The sequence below is a fragment of the Monodelphis domestica genome, chromosome 2, assembly GCF_027887165.1.
Source record: "Monodelphis domestica isolate mMonDom1 chromosome 2, mMonDom1.pri, whole genome shotgun sequence".
Lineage (NCBI taxonomy): Eukaryota > Metazoa > Chordata > Mammalia > Didelphimorphia > Didelphidae > Monodelphis > Monodelphis domestica.
Window position 1 is genome coordinate 414,637,853 of NC_077228.1, and position 15,399 is coordinate 414,653,251.

Here is a 15,399-nt window from a genome sequence, read left to right on the forward strand (position 1 = left end):
TGATTGCTATGTTTCTCTGTCTGAATATTTGAGGCAGAATTTGCTAAGGAAAGTTTTGAGTTCTTTTGGACCTTGTTGTGGTGATTAATTTGCATCAATTAAGCTTCTCCAAGACAGTTTTAAAGTCATTATCTTTAGTTTATTTTCATCCACTTATTTTTCATTGTCAGTTTATTTTATTCATTTATTTTTTTTAAACCCCTTTCCTTCTGTTTTGGAATTAGTACTGTGTATTGGTTCTAAGGCAGAAGAGTGGTAAGGGCTAGGCAATGGGGGTCAAGTGACTTGCCCAGGGTTACACAGCTAGGAAGTGTCTGAGGCCAGAGTTGAGCCTAGGACCTCCCATCTCTAGGCCTGACTCTCAATCCACTGAGCCACTGAACTGTCCCGTCAGTTTATTTTAGTAGGTCATGTTAAGGTTGCAGGAACGATAATCATATTATATCTTTTTTTATTTTTTTCTTCTACTTTAGTGTTGATTTTTACATTTGTCATATGTTTTAACTAATTAATTAACTATCTGACTAGACCCAGGCAACTGATCCTGAAAATGACTCTCAGTAAGCATTCATTTTCTGTTAAGAAATAATTAATTCCTTTTTTTTTTTTGAGAAGTTAAAAAATGCTTTTGATTCAGGCTATGATATACACCTACAGGGACAAGGACTGCATCTCATTTATTCTTGTATCCTGCATAATGCCTTAAGAAAGCAGTTCTCAAACTTTTAGCTCTCAGAATCCACTTTACTCTCTTAAAAACTGAGAACCTCCCAAGTAGTTTTTGTTAATGTTGATTATGGTTATCAATATTTATCTATTACGAGTTAAAATGCCTTGGTATTATTATGAAAATACTTTTGACCTTGAGGACCAACCTAAAAGGTATGGTTCCTCTGGAGTTCCCTAGATCACACTTTGAGCCTTAGAACAATGCCTTGCAAATACTAGGCATTCAACAAATGTTTCTACAATGGGGGAAGATTTGGGCAATTCTTGATTACTTAGGGATTGATACTGTAATTGACTCTTCTGTTTCCTATTCTCTTTTAACTCCCAGAAACATTTTATTCCTAAAGAAGAAAGAGAGGGTAAAAGATTATGCATTGGGATTTTTGCAGATTTGTTTTTTTTGCAAATGGATTCATAGCATCTTTCCTTCCCCTACATCAGTGTTGGAAAATCTTTTAGAGATGGTTTGTTGCCCACCCCCACCCCCGACCAAGTGCCAGGTGTACCCTGCCTCTCCCCCTTACCCCACACAGAAGAGGGAGAAAGCACTCCCACCAGGCTGCTGGGCAGAGAGGCAGTGAAGTAAAGAATGTCTTCAGCAAGTGTAATGAGGGGGAGGGGTATGGGCCAAGCACTCTGCTCTCCTCCAGTTCTGTCACCTATGAGCTGCCTACCTTACCCCTCTTCTCAGTAGTCCAAAGGGATGAGGAATATGAAAAAATGTCAGGCAATATAGAGGGGATCAGCTTTGCCCAAGTCCCTCTGCTTTTCTAATAACAAATTCTGATGGAGTAGGAGGATCAAGGAGGATAGATGCATGCTCACAGAAAGTGCTTTGCATGCCATCTTTGGAACCTGTTCCATAGGTTCACCATCACTGCCCTACAGGTTCTAACTCCCTCTGAATAAGTAGATTCTTGGCAAATCTACATTTCAAAGGTCATTATTAACCACATAAATATGAGTGGATGTTATTGCTATTGATGAAAGATTTATTTGTTCCCATAGTAGTGGTCATGCTAGGATTTACAGGCTTAATATGAGTCAAGAATGCAAAAATCAAATCAATATAAAACTAGGATTGAAAGCCAGGAGTCAGACAGTAAAGCTATAATTTAGAGGCTAAGTAAAGAGTTAGAAAGTAGCCACGAGGGGGTTTAGAAAATTCTCTGGTTCAAAGTATAAATGCAATGAACCAGAGAAAAGGAGATATTAAAACTGAGGCATCTTCTTCCTGCAACCAAAGGTTTCAATATTTGCTACTCAAACAGGAATTAACAACAGGGTTACCAGAGATTGACTAGTAAGAGGCCCAGAGGTGTAATCTGGTAAAATACTATATTAAAATAGAGATTCTTAACTTGGGGTCCTATGAAGTTTTGGGAAGAAAAAAAATTGATAATTGCATTTCATTATAATTGGTTTCCTTTGTTTTCTGTATTAGAAGGTTGGTTTGGGTATAATGGAGAAAGAGTAGATGATCCCACAAAGTAGAAGGAGGGTGAGATGCATCTTCAAATATGTCTCTCCACCAGCCCTGCCTTTACTCCCCTCTAATAATTGATTAATGGGTGAACCTTTTCCCTTAGGGAAAGAGAGAGAAATCAGCTCTCTCCCCCTTCAATATGACAAGGAAGTCAATTTAAGATAACTGACACTTTATTCTAACAAATGGTGGTTAGGGGAAGATGAACAAGATGTCTGCAGGTTGGAGTTTATAGGAAAGAGGGTAAGAAAAGTCCCTATCTGTCTAAAAATGTCCTCTCTCCCCCTGAAAGTTGAGAGACCCAGGCTTGTCAGCCTGGTCTCTAAGAGGCTCAGGATTTGGTGACCCCTGGTCTTAGCACAGCAGAGCCAATGTCCAGACTCAGGGTATCACAGGAGCTGTGTGAGATCTTCTGATGCTGTTCTTCTTCTTCTCAGGTTCTGCCACAACTCTTGGGGGCTTGGGGGGTGGGGGGGAGATGGTGATTAGGATCAGGATTTTGTATGGCTCAGAAGAGAAATCTCTGATCAGCCTGTCCCCTTGGTTTTCTCAGGCAAGAGAGAGAGATCAACTGTCTCCCCCTGGAATCTCCTCTTCCCTCAAGATTCCAAACCTCCTTCACCATTCCCCGCTGTGGATGCAAACCTCGCCATGTCCTCTAGGCTCTGTCCCTCAAGTCTCTGGATCATTCCTCTATCAGATCTCCTATATATCTTATTTTATGCCTTCAAAAATATTATTCTGAAAATGAGTGCATAGCCTCAAGACTTCCAAAGTAGCATATGACTAAAAAGAAAAAGTTAAGAACTTCTCTGTTAGAGGACAATGAATGAGGAATCTGTCCTCAGAAAGACAGGAAATTCTGACTAATTTAAACTTATATCAGAGACAGGTAGATATTTTAGATTTTATTTTCAGTCCTTTAGAAATAAAGATAAGGCATATAAGTAGTAGCTGGAGTATAAAGAAACGTTCCACCAATTCCTCACTTCAACCTAATATAAAACAACAAACAACTACCACAATACTCCACAGAAAAAGCAGAATGTATCATTATTCTGAATTTAAAGTGCATCAGGAATAGCAAAATAGAGCCCTTCCATGTTGATTGTGTGAGAACATCATTTTTCAAAAATGTGGGGGGAGATATAGGGCAGCTAGGTGGCTCTTGGATAAAGATCCAAGCCTGGAGAAGGGAGGTCCTGAATTCAAATCTGTACTCACATCTTTCCTAGCTGTGTGACCCTGAACAAGTCACTTGACCCCAATTGGCTAGGCCTTACCACTCTTCTGCCTTGGAATTGATACTTATTATTCATTCTAAGTTGGAAGGTAAGGGTTTAAAAAAAATCCTCTGAGAGAGCAAATAATAATCTTCTATAAAATACAAGTGAGTAAACTCTTCCAGAATTTGGTAAACAAATTCTTCCAAAAATTGTTTTAAAATGCTTTGGAAATCTCATGTTAAAGTTGCAAACACTTGGTCTTGCTAAGCCTTTAGAGGTTCAAGCCTGCTATTCTTTGGTCCTGTTGCATAGGGTAAGATTCAGGAAAGAGAGAAGGAGAGAAGAACTACTTCAAGGGAAAAATACCTGCCTTTTCTTACTCAACATTGAGAATGGAGATCAAGAAAGAGAATAAGGATGAAGGGAAATTATAAAAAAGTAAATATAGTTGAATTAAGATCTTTCATTTTCCCTCTCTTGCTGCCTTGATTCATTAGACTATTATCTATTGATTTTAGTAATCCTTGACACCATTGTGGATAATTAAATTTTGGTTGTACTTTTTTATGTACCATTTGATTTTTTTAAGATTTCATATTTTCTTCCAGTGGAAAAGCAGTGTGAGAAAAAGTCAACTTTGGATATCAGTGCTAAGGACTAAATTCCTTTTTCTTTTCTATAGATTTGTCAAAGGCTGCTTTTCTGAGAAGATTTCTGAAAAGATTCCAGTGGCCAAAGTGGATTTCTGCACAGTGTTACCCCGCTTCATTTCTCTGTACATCTTCTCCTTCCTGAATCCCATGGATTTGTGTGCAGCTGCACAAGTTAACTGGCCGTGGAAATTCTTAACTGAACAGGTCTTTATAGATTGTCATTACTTTGTCACAAAATACAAGTGTGTATATTAAAAGACTACTGACTTTGGTGGTCTGTCCTCTGAAGAACATTGTTTTGTGAATCTGAGCATTGTGATAAAGTTTTTGAGGAACAAAACTGTTTTAAACTCGTCCTTAAGTTTATAGCATCATAGATTTAGACATCAAAGGGACATCGAGGGTTGTCTGGTCTACTTCCTTCATTTTATTGATAAGGAAACTGAAGGCAAGTAAACTACCAAAGCTCACATGGTAGTAATTGATGGAGCAAGGAAAATAATTTTGTAGTTTCACTCCTCAACACAGAATTTTGCTTTGTGACTCTAGTAAGAGACACCATGGTGTGTGTGGGTGTGTGTGTGTGTGTGTGTGTGTGTGAGTGGAGAGAGAGACAGAGACAGAGACAGACAGAGACAGAGAGAGAGAGAGAGAAAGGAGGGAGAGAGAAGGAAAGAGAAGACTGACCTTTGAGTCAGGAAGACTTAAATTCAATCCTGCTTCTGTCATATGCTAACTCTTTGACTACGGATAAGTCAGCCAAAAGCAACTAATTCGCTCATTTGAATTAGTGGAGGAAATTTCAATACTGGGATTTCCCTATACCAATGAAATTATAACCCTGAATGCTCTCCCCACTTCCTCCCACCAAAATTAGAGTATCCAAACTATTTAAGTCAGATTTAACTAATTATAGGAACCACCTTTAAAGGTTAAATTACTAGGGAGAAAAAAATGTTCTGAAAAATATCTGGTACCTTTTCCCCCTGGAATTTCCCTTCTTGACAAACCACTTCTATTCCATCTTTCTGTGTTTTTATTGTGTGTATACTCTGTCATCAAGTAACTTGAATTTATTAGTTTTATGAAAATACAAATGACTTGGTTCTAAATGTTTACTCCACAGTAAACTTCTTTCCACTCTCCTGTACTTGTGTGATTTCCGTTGTTAACACTAGTTCTAGCTCATTTGAATTACTTATCAAGTTATTGAACTTAGAAGAAATTACAGTAGCATAAAATTGATGTCTTCCATCATAATTCCTGCTTCTACTTTGCTGTGATCTTATTTTCTTTTTAAAAAATTTAATAGGGGGAGGCTCTGTGGATTGAGAGCCAGACCCAAAAATAGGATGTCCTTGGTTCAAATATGACCTCAGACACTTCCCAGCTGTGTGACCCTGGGCAAGTCACTTAACCCCCATTGCTTCGCCCTTACCACTCTTCTGCCTTAGAACCAATACGCAGTATTGATTCCAAGATGGAAGGTAAGGGCTTTAAAAAAAAGAATTAATAAACTTAGGATATCTTTCTCAACAATTGATTGGCTTGATCCTCTTCTTCAAGTCAATATATATTATTTATTGAATAAACTATAGAAACTTCTTTTCCCAATAGTAGTTACTTATTTGCCGTTGTTGTCAGTCATTTTTAGTCGTGTTCAATACTTCATAGTTACTCATATAGCATTATAAATTTGTAGTCTGTAATTTACATATTCAAACCTTTACTATCCTGTGATTAAATGAGATTTAAGTGCTGAATATGTAATTTATTAACAAATTAAATCAATAACAAAAGAAAGGTATAATTATGTTCCGTATTTTGACAATGGGAAAAGTCACAGCCATAGTCATCTCAAACCTTCCCCCTAACAACAAATGACTTCTTTACTTTTGGCAACACAATTCCATCATTCACATCATCCAAGATACTAGTGAAAGTCTCTAAAAAATACTCTTCAGAATTCTCAAGATGAAAGTTAAATTCAGTTTCTCAGGAATCACATTATGTTGGTTCTTTTTATTTCTTCTCTACTGAAACTTCATAGGTAGCATGTTCTCTAGGATGGATGGTAACGGACAATTTCTCACACTCTTCAGAGTTCTTATGTTTGACCATAAAATATCATTTGACAGTTCTTACAAGAAATAAGCTTCTCCCCAACTACTTTGTCTTTGTCCCCTCTGTAGTTTAGATCATAGTTCCTCATATCGAAGGTTAAAAAGATACATTCTCCATCAACTCTTTAGCAAGAAAGCAGTTCAGAGAATGATAATTTAAACTGTTGCTCTAAACTGCCCACCCAATAAAGTAACAGAATCTAAAGTCTCAGTAGAGAGCCTAGGGAAAAGAGTATATTGCATTCTGCTAAAACAAGCATTTTCCCCATTTAAAACAGATATATTAAAATTTTTTTTAATTTTAAAAATATTTTTCCATGTTTACATATTTCATTCTCTTCCCTTGCTGCTCCTGGGGCAATTCCACTTGTTATATATGTTATATGTATAATGAATAACATTATACAAATGCTATCACTTGATACCCATTTCCATATTATTCATTTTTGCAATAGAGCAATCTTTTAAAACCAAAACCCAAATCATATTTCCATATAAACAAATGATGTCATTTGTTTTTCTTCTGTGTAAAACATATGTTTTTTTAAAACCTAACTTTCCATCTTAGAATCAATACTGTGTATTGGTTCCATAGCAGAAGAGCTAGGCAATGGGGGTTAAGTGACTTACCCAGGGTCCCCTGGTTAGGAAGTGTTGGAATCCAGATTTAAACCCAGGACTGTAATGAGACTCTCAGAAAGTGGACTAATCTGACCCTAGGGTGGGTGAAGGAGAACCATGGATAATGATTTATTTTGAAACCTAAATTGAAGGCATTTTAAAGTGCTCCCTAAATTATAAGGTCAGGAAAATTAAATATTCCAGGAGGGAGGATAAGTGCTAGAAATGGAAAGGAAGCTTAGCAATATGGCTCCATCACAAATGAAGACCAAAGAAGGTTCAGTTACTATCCCAGAGAGTGGAGTTTGCTTATCTATTCTTAGAACTATATCAAGACATGAGATAATGGGAAACTTAAAGCTGAATTAATATGTTACCCATGAAGGAACTCTCAATGTAATGAAAAAAAAATGGCCTGTGTGTCTTAAGATATTGTTATTTGGAAACTTGGCATTGAAGAAAAAAGGATGACTCTCCCCTCTCTCTCTCTCTCTCTCTCTCTCTCTCTCTCTCTCTCTCTCTCTCTCTCTCTCTCTCTCTCTCTCTCTCTCTCTCTCTCTCTCATATTTTTGTTTGAAGGATTGCTTGTGGAGGCCAAAGTGCATCAGATTTGGATGGTTTCTGCCTTATGATCCCTCAGATAATGAATATGGTGCTTGGAAGCGTCATTACATTGCCTGTGTTGCCACCTTGGATTGGCTAACCCCAAGGGAAACTGCTGCCATCTATGGGACCCTCAATGAACCAAAATCAGAAAATGAGGGGCAAGAAGAAAGGCAAAGAGAAAGATACCTAAGAAAAATTATTTGGGGAAGACTTGCACTCCATAAGAGTCAGTAATACTTTAGAAACCATAATAATCTTTCAAAGGAGGAAAACATCTTTTATCTAGGCCAATGGATGTGAATGGCTAGTTTGGATTAATTTTAATTGCTTTTATAAGAAACTAGATTATTTTGTTGTATTGAGAGTTTGAGGTGTGAGCAAATAATGCATGAAATGAAGTAGGTCATTAGCTGGTATTTGAAAATCTTAGTCTGCAAAAGAGTTTTTTGGGTGGTATTTATTCATTGATTTATAGTTATAATTATGTTTGTCATAATAGGATTTGTTTAACCAGTAATACAGAACATAATTTTGCTTTCACTCATGGGAGTGGAAGATTGGCTCATCCAGGCAATTATTTCAACTTTTACTTCTGTTTGATTCATGGAGCTAGAAAGGGACCTTAAAAATTATCTAGTTCAATCACTTCATTTTATAGATAGGGAAGAAGAAGCCTATGAAAGTTAAATGCTTGCCCAGGTTCCTTAGGGATTAAAAAGCAAAACTGGACCTCAAACTCAGGTCCTAAATAAAATAGAACTTCAACACTATTTTCATTACATTTTATATCTTATTTAAGTAGGCAAAAAATGGTTTGTGATTTGTTTTATTAGCAATTTACCTAAGTAGGACAAGAGCTGAATGAATTAAGTGCATATTGCATTTTCTAAGAAAAAATTTCTTCTTAAGCAGGAAAACCCAAATGGAGAATAGAGGCAAAAAATAGTCTTCATTATTTTTTTTCTTAAAAGTTGAAGTCTTTATAAGGTATTCTGAACTCAGAATGAAGATTTTATTTTTAACACTAGTTCTGTGTGACAGGCAAATCATTTAACCTATAACAATCTGTTTCTTTATCTGGAAAATAAGGATCCCATTAGTTTAGATTCTTGGTAGGGTTGTTGTGGGGCAATAATGATAGTGTATATAAAACATCTTTCACACTTTAAAGTGTCATATAAATGTCAGTTGTTATAATTGTTGATAGTCTTCTCAGTCTGTTCCTAATATTGCACAGGAAAAATATTCTTCCCTCTTATGCTGTCATTTTTATTTCTGTTATCATCATATAAAATTTCTGATGGAAGATTTTATGGAAGCCCAAATAAGATCACTTTCATTGCTATCTAGGTATACTAGATATTCTTACAGGTGAAAAACAAGATGAAAGAAAGTAATAAAAAGGATTAAAGAAAGAGAAATGGAATAAAAATAAGAGCCTGAATGTGAAGGAAGGAAAGGAAGGAAGGAAGGAAGGAAGGAAGGAAGGAAGGAAGGAAGGAAGGAAGGAAGGAAGCAAGGAAGCAAGGAAGCAAGGAAGCAAGGAAGCAAGGAAAGAGAAAGAAAGAAAGAAAGAAAGAAAGAAAGAAAGAAAGAAAGAAAGAAAGAAAGAAAGAGAGAGAGAGAGAGAGAGAGAGAGAGAGAGAGAGAGAGAGAAAGAAAGAAAGAAAGAAAGAAAGAAAGAAAGAAAGAAAGAAAGAAAGAAAGAAAGAAAGAAAGAAAGAAAGAAAGAAAGAAAGAAAGAAAGAAAGAAAGAAAGAAAGAAAGAAAGAAAGAAAGAAAGAAAGAAAGAAAGAAAGAAAGAGAGAGAGAGAGAGAGAAAGAGAGAGAAAGAGAGAGAGAGAAAGAGAGAGAGAGAAAGAGAGAGAGAGAGAAAGAAAGAAAGAAAGAAAGAAAGAAAGAAAGAAAGAAAGAAAGAAAGAAAGAAAGAAAGAAAGAAAGAAAGAAAGAAAGAAAGAAAGAAAGAAAGAAAGAAAGAAAGAAAGAAAGAAAGAAAGAAAGAGAGAGACTGAGGAAGAAGAGAGAGGGAGGGAGGGAGGAAGGAAGGAAGGAAGGAAGGAAGGAAGGAAGGAAGGAAGGAAGGAAGGAAGGAAGGAAGGAAGGAAGGAAGGAAGGAAGGAAGGAAGGAAGGAATGGAGGGAGGGAGGGAGGGAGGGAGGGAGGAAAAGAAAAAAGCAAACAGAGGTGGAAGCAGGAAGAGGCATGAGGATATAGGACACATTAGAAAAATCATGGGTTCTGGAGGTAGAGGTTCTTAGTTTCACTTTAACCTGTGACACATTCCCTAATGTGACTTTGGGCAAGTCACCAACCTCCAGGGGTGTCCTCATCTGTAGGCTTGATTAGATGGTCTCTGAGACCCCTTCAAGTTCTAAATCTATAAACCTATGTATGGCAAAGAATGGGTGAATTAGAGAGTAAGTACAGGAAAGAAGTTCATATATGACCAGTCACATTTGTGGCTAAGGCTTTTTATTTCTGGTAGTCATGAAAGTAAGTGGCAAGATTGATTTGAGATTGAGATTTGAAAGTAGTAACTCCTTTTTACCTACTCACCTCTATTTTGGAGATGAATAAAAAGGAAATGGCTTAAATTTAGGGAGAAAGAAGGAGAAACATATAAATAATATAATCAGTTCCCCAAATATGAGAATTGCTTTTTTTTTGTCATTGTTGGTTTCTAGCTAAAGTTACTAGTGATTTCAGTTGCATTATCAAGAATACATATAATCTAATTGTTATTTTAAATTGGAATATCACCCTTAGTCCCTGTTTTATTTCTGATGGTTTTGTTTATATTCATGTATCTTTAGAGAAACCTGTAAGTAAATAAGAAACTCTGTTGACATTTATTTTTTAGGAGAATTATTCAAAATTCGACCCCCTTGGATGACTGGAACATGTTGTTCTACAGTGTTAAAATCAAGATGTCAGCCACAACTCTCACAAACAGTAAAGGATCGCATAGAATTGAGTGCAGCTTTGGAGAAACAGCTTGTTTTGGCATCTTTAGAAGCCTTACCTAAAAAGTAAGTAATTGTACATTTTCTAATTAGAATGTTAGCATCTTAATGTTGAACTTTTAAACTACTCAGTTAATGTATGATGCTTCCTTAAAACGATTCAATTAATATTTTATTTTTAGCTATAACTATACATGTTATTAAATACATCATTTCATGAGAATTTGGATTTTCACTTTTCTTAATAAACATCATTCTGGCTTCTATTGTGATTTTATATATAATATTTGATGGTAATTTAGTATTAATACTTTCACATTTAGGCAATCTAAAAGGCTTAACATTGGTTTAGTTGCTCTTATCCTAAATGTGAGATCTTTGACTAGTGATCAGTGAATGGACATGCTGCTGAAGGAACTAACTTGTATCATCATTTGACATTCTTGCTATAAATGAAACCAATTAAATAAAGGGAAGTTGCAACTTAATGGACAGATGGTTCATAGTCCTTCAATAGAAAAGCAAATGAATGAGTTGGTAGTTTTGGTTTTATCCTTCATGCAAAGGCAACAAGAAATATAATTTCTTAGGACACTTGCTCATCTCAAATGGTAGTGCTTATGGTGAGCATTTGTAAAAAGATGATCATGAAAATAATTGCAGCTTCTTTATCAACATTCATTACAGAGGATGAAAAGGTAGAGGCATTTTATTAAGAACTTTAATAAGATCCTCTGACATAAATCAACATATACAGCAGTACCTTGATACCTGAGCACCTTAAGTCACAAGCAATTTGAGATATAAGCAGTCACTTTTGGGATTTTTGCTTTAAGTCACAAGTGTAAATTTGAATCATGAGCTTCTGCCACCCTTCACTAAATAGCCTGCCAAATGTTTGATTTCACAAGTTACATGAGGCTGTCTTGTTTATTTCAGTGTCTACTAGGCCATGGGATCATCTGTGTTGAATTGCGTTTGCTTTCTTCTTTATTTTTGTCTTTATTATCAGTTTTTTTAGGACAAATTTCTTAACTTTTAACCATGAGTCCTGACGATGGAGGAATTGAAGTTAAAGCAGCAACAGCATACAGAGGTTTTGCAGGAAATTAGTGGGGAGGAGCCCGAGGTGGATGAGGCAATCAGTACAAGTGAGATTACAGAAATGTTGAGGATTTGGGAAAAAATTAAGCAGTTTATTGAAAAGATACACCCAGAAAGAGTTGCAACAGGTCATGCGTTGGAGCTGTGCGATAACACTTGTTTCACACATTATTGAAATGTTCTGAAAGAGAGGAAGAAACAAACTTCCATAGAAAGGTTTTTGTTGAAATGGCCTCTAAGTGAAATTGAGGAAAGTGTGGCAAAACAGCCAAAATTCAATGAAGAAAATGATGATAATTAAGTAAGGTTTTAAAAAATAGCAATTAAGTTTAGCAATAAAATTATATATCATAAGTAATATATAAGGGCAATTTTGCATTTAAATGTAGCCGTACATGTGTAGAGAATAAGTTATGTTAAGTGATAGCACACAAAATGAAAACCTTCTCTGCCATCATCTTCACCTGACCTTGAAGATAAATAACATTTCATTGTCAAGTTTATTTCTTTACATTTTTTCTTATTATCTATAAATATATTGATTTATTATTTATAAAGTACATTTTCATATTTAAAAGTATATACATAAAACAAAAAAAAATTGTGTGGTTTTTTGGGGCCTGGAACGAATTAATTGCATTTCCATTCATTTAAACGGGGAAATTCAATTTGACACATGAACAAATTGAGTTATGAGCTTGGTCATGGAACGAATTAAACTTGTGTTGAGGTACCATTGTATTTTAATACTCCAGGCAAAGATGGACATAAGAGAAAATGGTGAAAAAATATTGCGATATTTGGCTCACAATCAAGAAATTAAAGAGTTCAAAGACTAGTGGACTATACATATGCCTTTTGCTCTCATATCATAAATACTTTCTTCAAGAAAAGGGTTGGAAGTATTGGTCATGACAAAAACTGAAGAGCATTTTACAAAATGAAATCAATTCTATCTTAACAGATAGGAAATGACTGGTTAGCAATGTGAGAGCCATTTCCAAGGGAGCTACATAGAATATGAGCTTGTTATTGCCAACCTCTAAATCACTTTGAAAGCAGAAGAATAAAAATGAGGCAATATGACTTGCAATTAATAACTCTAACTTTTAACTACTTAAACAAGCTCATGGTAGCAAAAATAGGAAATGAGTAAAATGAATAGAAATCAACATGAAATATCATTAATTCTTTAGGAAGATTAACTGTGTACATTTTTTTTTTAATTTTTAAACACTATTTTATTTGGTCGTTTCCATACATTATTCACTGGAAACAAAGATCATTTTCTTTTCCTCCCCCCCCCCCCCCCCGCCTTTCCCTCTCCTATAGCTGACGCACGATTCCACTGGTTATCACATGTGTTCTTCACTGGAACCCATTTCCCTGTTGTTGGAATTTGCATTATAGTGTTCATTTAGAGTCTCTCCTCAGTTACTGTGTACATTCTTAGTAATCATGTAAATCAGTAGCTCCAATGAGGAAAAAAGAAAAGAAGCTAGAAATCACTCTGAGGTCACCAAAGTTTATCTTTTCTGCTAAAGAGAAAGGATAAACTAAGGCAACTTGCATGAACAACTATTAATCTTCTATGAATCCTTTCCTGGATCCACAAAATACTTATGTGAACACTGTACCCACATATTAAGGACATCCTTGATGAATATATGAGAAGGAATTTTTTACAGATAATATTCTCCAGTAGGCTACACATCTTTAAAGTCACAAAATTGCTCACTGTGCAAAAAAAAAAAAATTATATATATGTATATATATATATATATATATAAAATCAAAACAAAACAAAATCATTCCTTAGCTGAAGCAAAATTCTTCTTTGGATTTTCTCCTTGGGCAAGGCATAGCTCATGCCTATATAGTACATGCATCATATGAAATAACTGGAGAAATATAAGAGATAGCTTTGATAACTCTGTGATGATAACTAACATATGAGGAAGGTACTTACCCCCTTCATGGAGAATGTCTAACACAGAGTCCAAGTGAAAGAGGGATTTCCTATGAGTGGTGAAGAGATACTGAGGCAGAGGAAGCCCTCACCCCCCCCCCCCCCGCATGTTGGGTACATGCATGGTCTCTGTGGAGGATTTCCAGGAGGATATGGACAAGTCTCACAAGATGAGATGTTATTAGAGTTCTGAAAGTGTTTGTAGCACGTACTAATGAGGTGTGGTGTTGCGGAAGTAGTAATGTGTAAACCAGTGGTGTTGTCAGGCTCAAATGAGATAATATATATGAAGCACTTTGCAAACTTAAAGTGCTATATAAATGCCAATTATCATTATTATTAGCCTGGTGATGACTTCCTTTCCAGATCCTTCTGTGTTTCTCCTAAAATCAGGTAATGTTTACAGAGCAATACAGGGGAGTGCTGGTAAATGTTTTACAGCATGCTCTCTGGAGGACAGATGTATGCGCACACACACACACACACACACACACACACACACACACACTTTTAAGTTTAATCTGCATTATTAGCAGTTTTCTGAGTCTAGACAATCAATAAAGCAATAAATAAAGCCCTGATTTGTAGCAATAATCAATTCCCAAGGGTTAATGCTCACAAAGAAAATGGAACAATGGGCTCCCACTCATTGTAGGGGCTAGCTAGAGTTAGATTTAGTCCTAAAAGGCATTAAAAAAAGTCGTCGTCATCATCATCATTACAGAATTTACCTCATGTTTGTTAATTAATAGCATTTATGAAATGCTTTAAGGTTTGAAAAATATTATAAATATGTAGAGAAATATATTACCTTCTTTGTTATGATTCTTATAACAAACCTGTAAGATAAATACTCCAGATAGCATTATATTCATTTTACAGTAAATAAAACAGAGACTGAAAAGGTTTAGTGACTTGCCTGTGATTCCAGAGCTAGGAAGCGTCAGAGGTAGGATTGGTTCAGGTCCAGCACTGTTTCTAGTGCTATGCTGTCAGCAGCACATTTTTCTAAAACTCCTGACCACCATCAGCTCAAAAGTTCTCTAGCCATAGCAACTCACCTAGGCTATGCATTATTGGTGCAATTTATTATATGATGTTATATGGTTCCCCTCCAAAAATATGATGCAAGTCTAAGATTCTTATGGTAAGGGACAAACACTGGAAATAACAGAATCCAGTACCTTAGGTACTTGTGACAAAACTAACATTTATTTACATATTTATTCATATTTGAAAAGTAGGCAGAAGCGAGTTGTAGGGAAAAGAGAAATTTATTTAGAATCAAAGGAACTGGGTTTGAATCCCAGCACTGATACTGTGAGACCTTGAGCAAGTCCCTTAACTTTTCTGAGAATTCATTTCCTTATTTGTAAAATAGAAATAATATCATTTACATTACCTAGCATCACAAAGTTATTATGGCGAGAGTTTTGTGGACTTTAAAGTGCTATCTATTAATTATTATTATTATTGTTATTATTCCAGACATGGCCAGCTGTATTTTAGCATTTCAGGCTTCAAATAACAGTGAGATTATTTTTTTTTTGCTCCTTGATTAGGAAAAGGGTAAAATATGCACCAACCAACACTGAAATTTTAGAAATCATAATTCCAAAGGTGAACTAAATTTTGAGGAGCTATGAAAGACATATGTATTTAATGAAGATGTCAGAGAAGACAATGTAACTTAGACAATATGTAACCAAGAGTTTCTAGAAGAAATGATAAGAGGATACTATATTCTATGCAGTGAACATGGGATAATCAAAGAGAATTAGGAAATTGAAAATATTACTGCTTTTAATACTCTAGTAGCATTTTTTGCTTCCTAATAAACTGACTGGTGCCTCCTCTAAGCCATAATTTGGTGCCTGTTTTCTTTTCCACAGGAAGACAGTAATAAAACAGGAAGATTT

At 35.6% G+C, this 15,399-nt stretch overlaps 1 protein-coding gene across 1 annotated transcript in view; it reads left to right on the forward strand.

Moving 5' to 3' along the window:
* The window catches only part of ECT2L (epithelial cell transforming 2 like), a 111,094-nt gene that overhangs the window by 42,726 nt on the left and 52,969 nt on the right, over positions 1–15,399 (forward strand). The window contains exons 4-6 of the mRNA XM_007484635.3: positions 4,124–4,298; positions 7,418–7,670; positions 10,305–10,473. Of these exons, the coding sequence (XP_007484697.2) occupies positions 4,124–4,298; positions 7,418–7,670; positions 10,305–10,473 (597 nt within the window). The remainder of the gene's footprint in view (positions 1–4,123; positions 4,299–7,417; positions 7,671–10,304; positions 10,474–15,399) is intronic.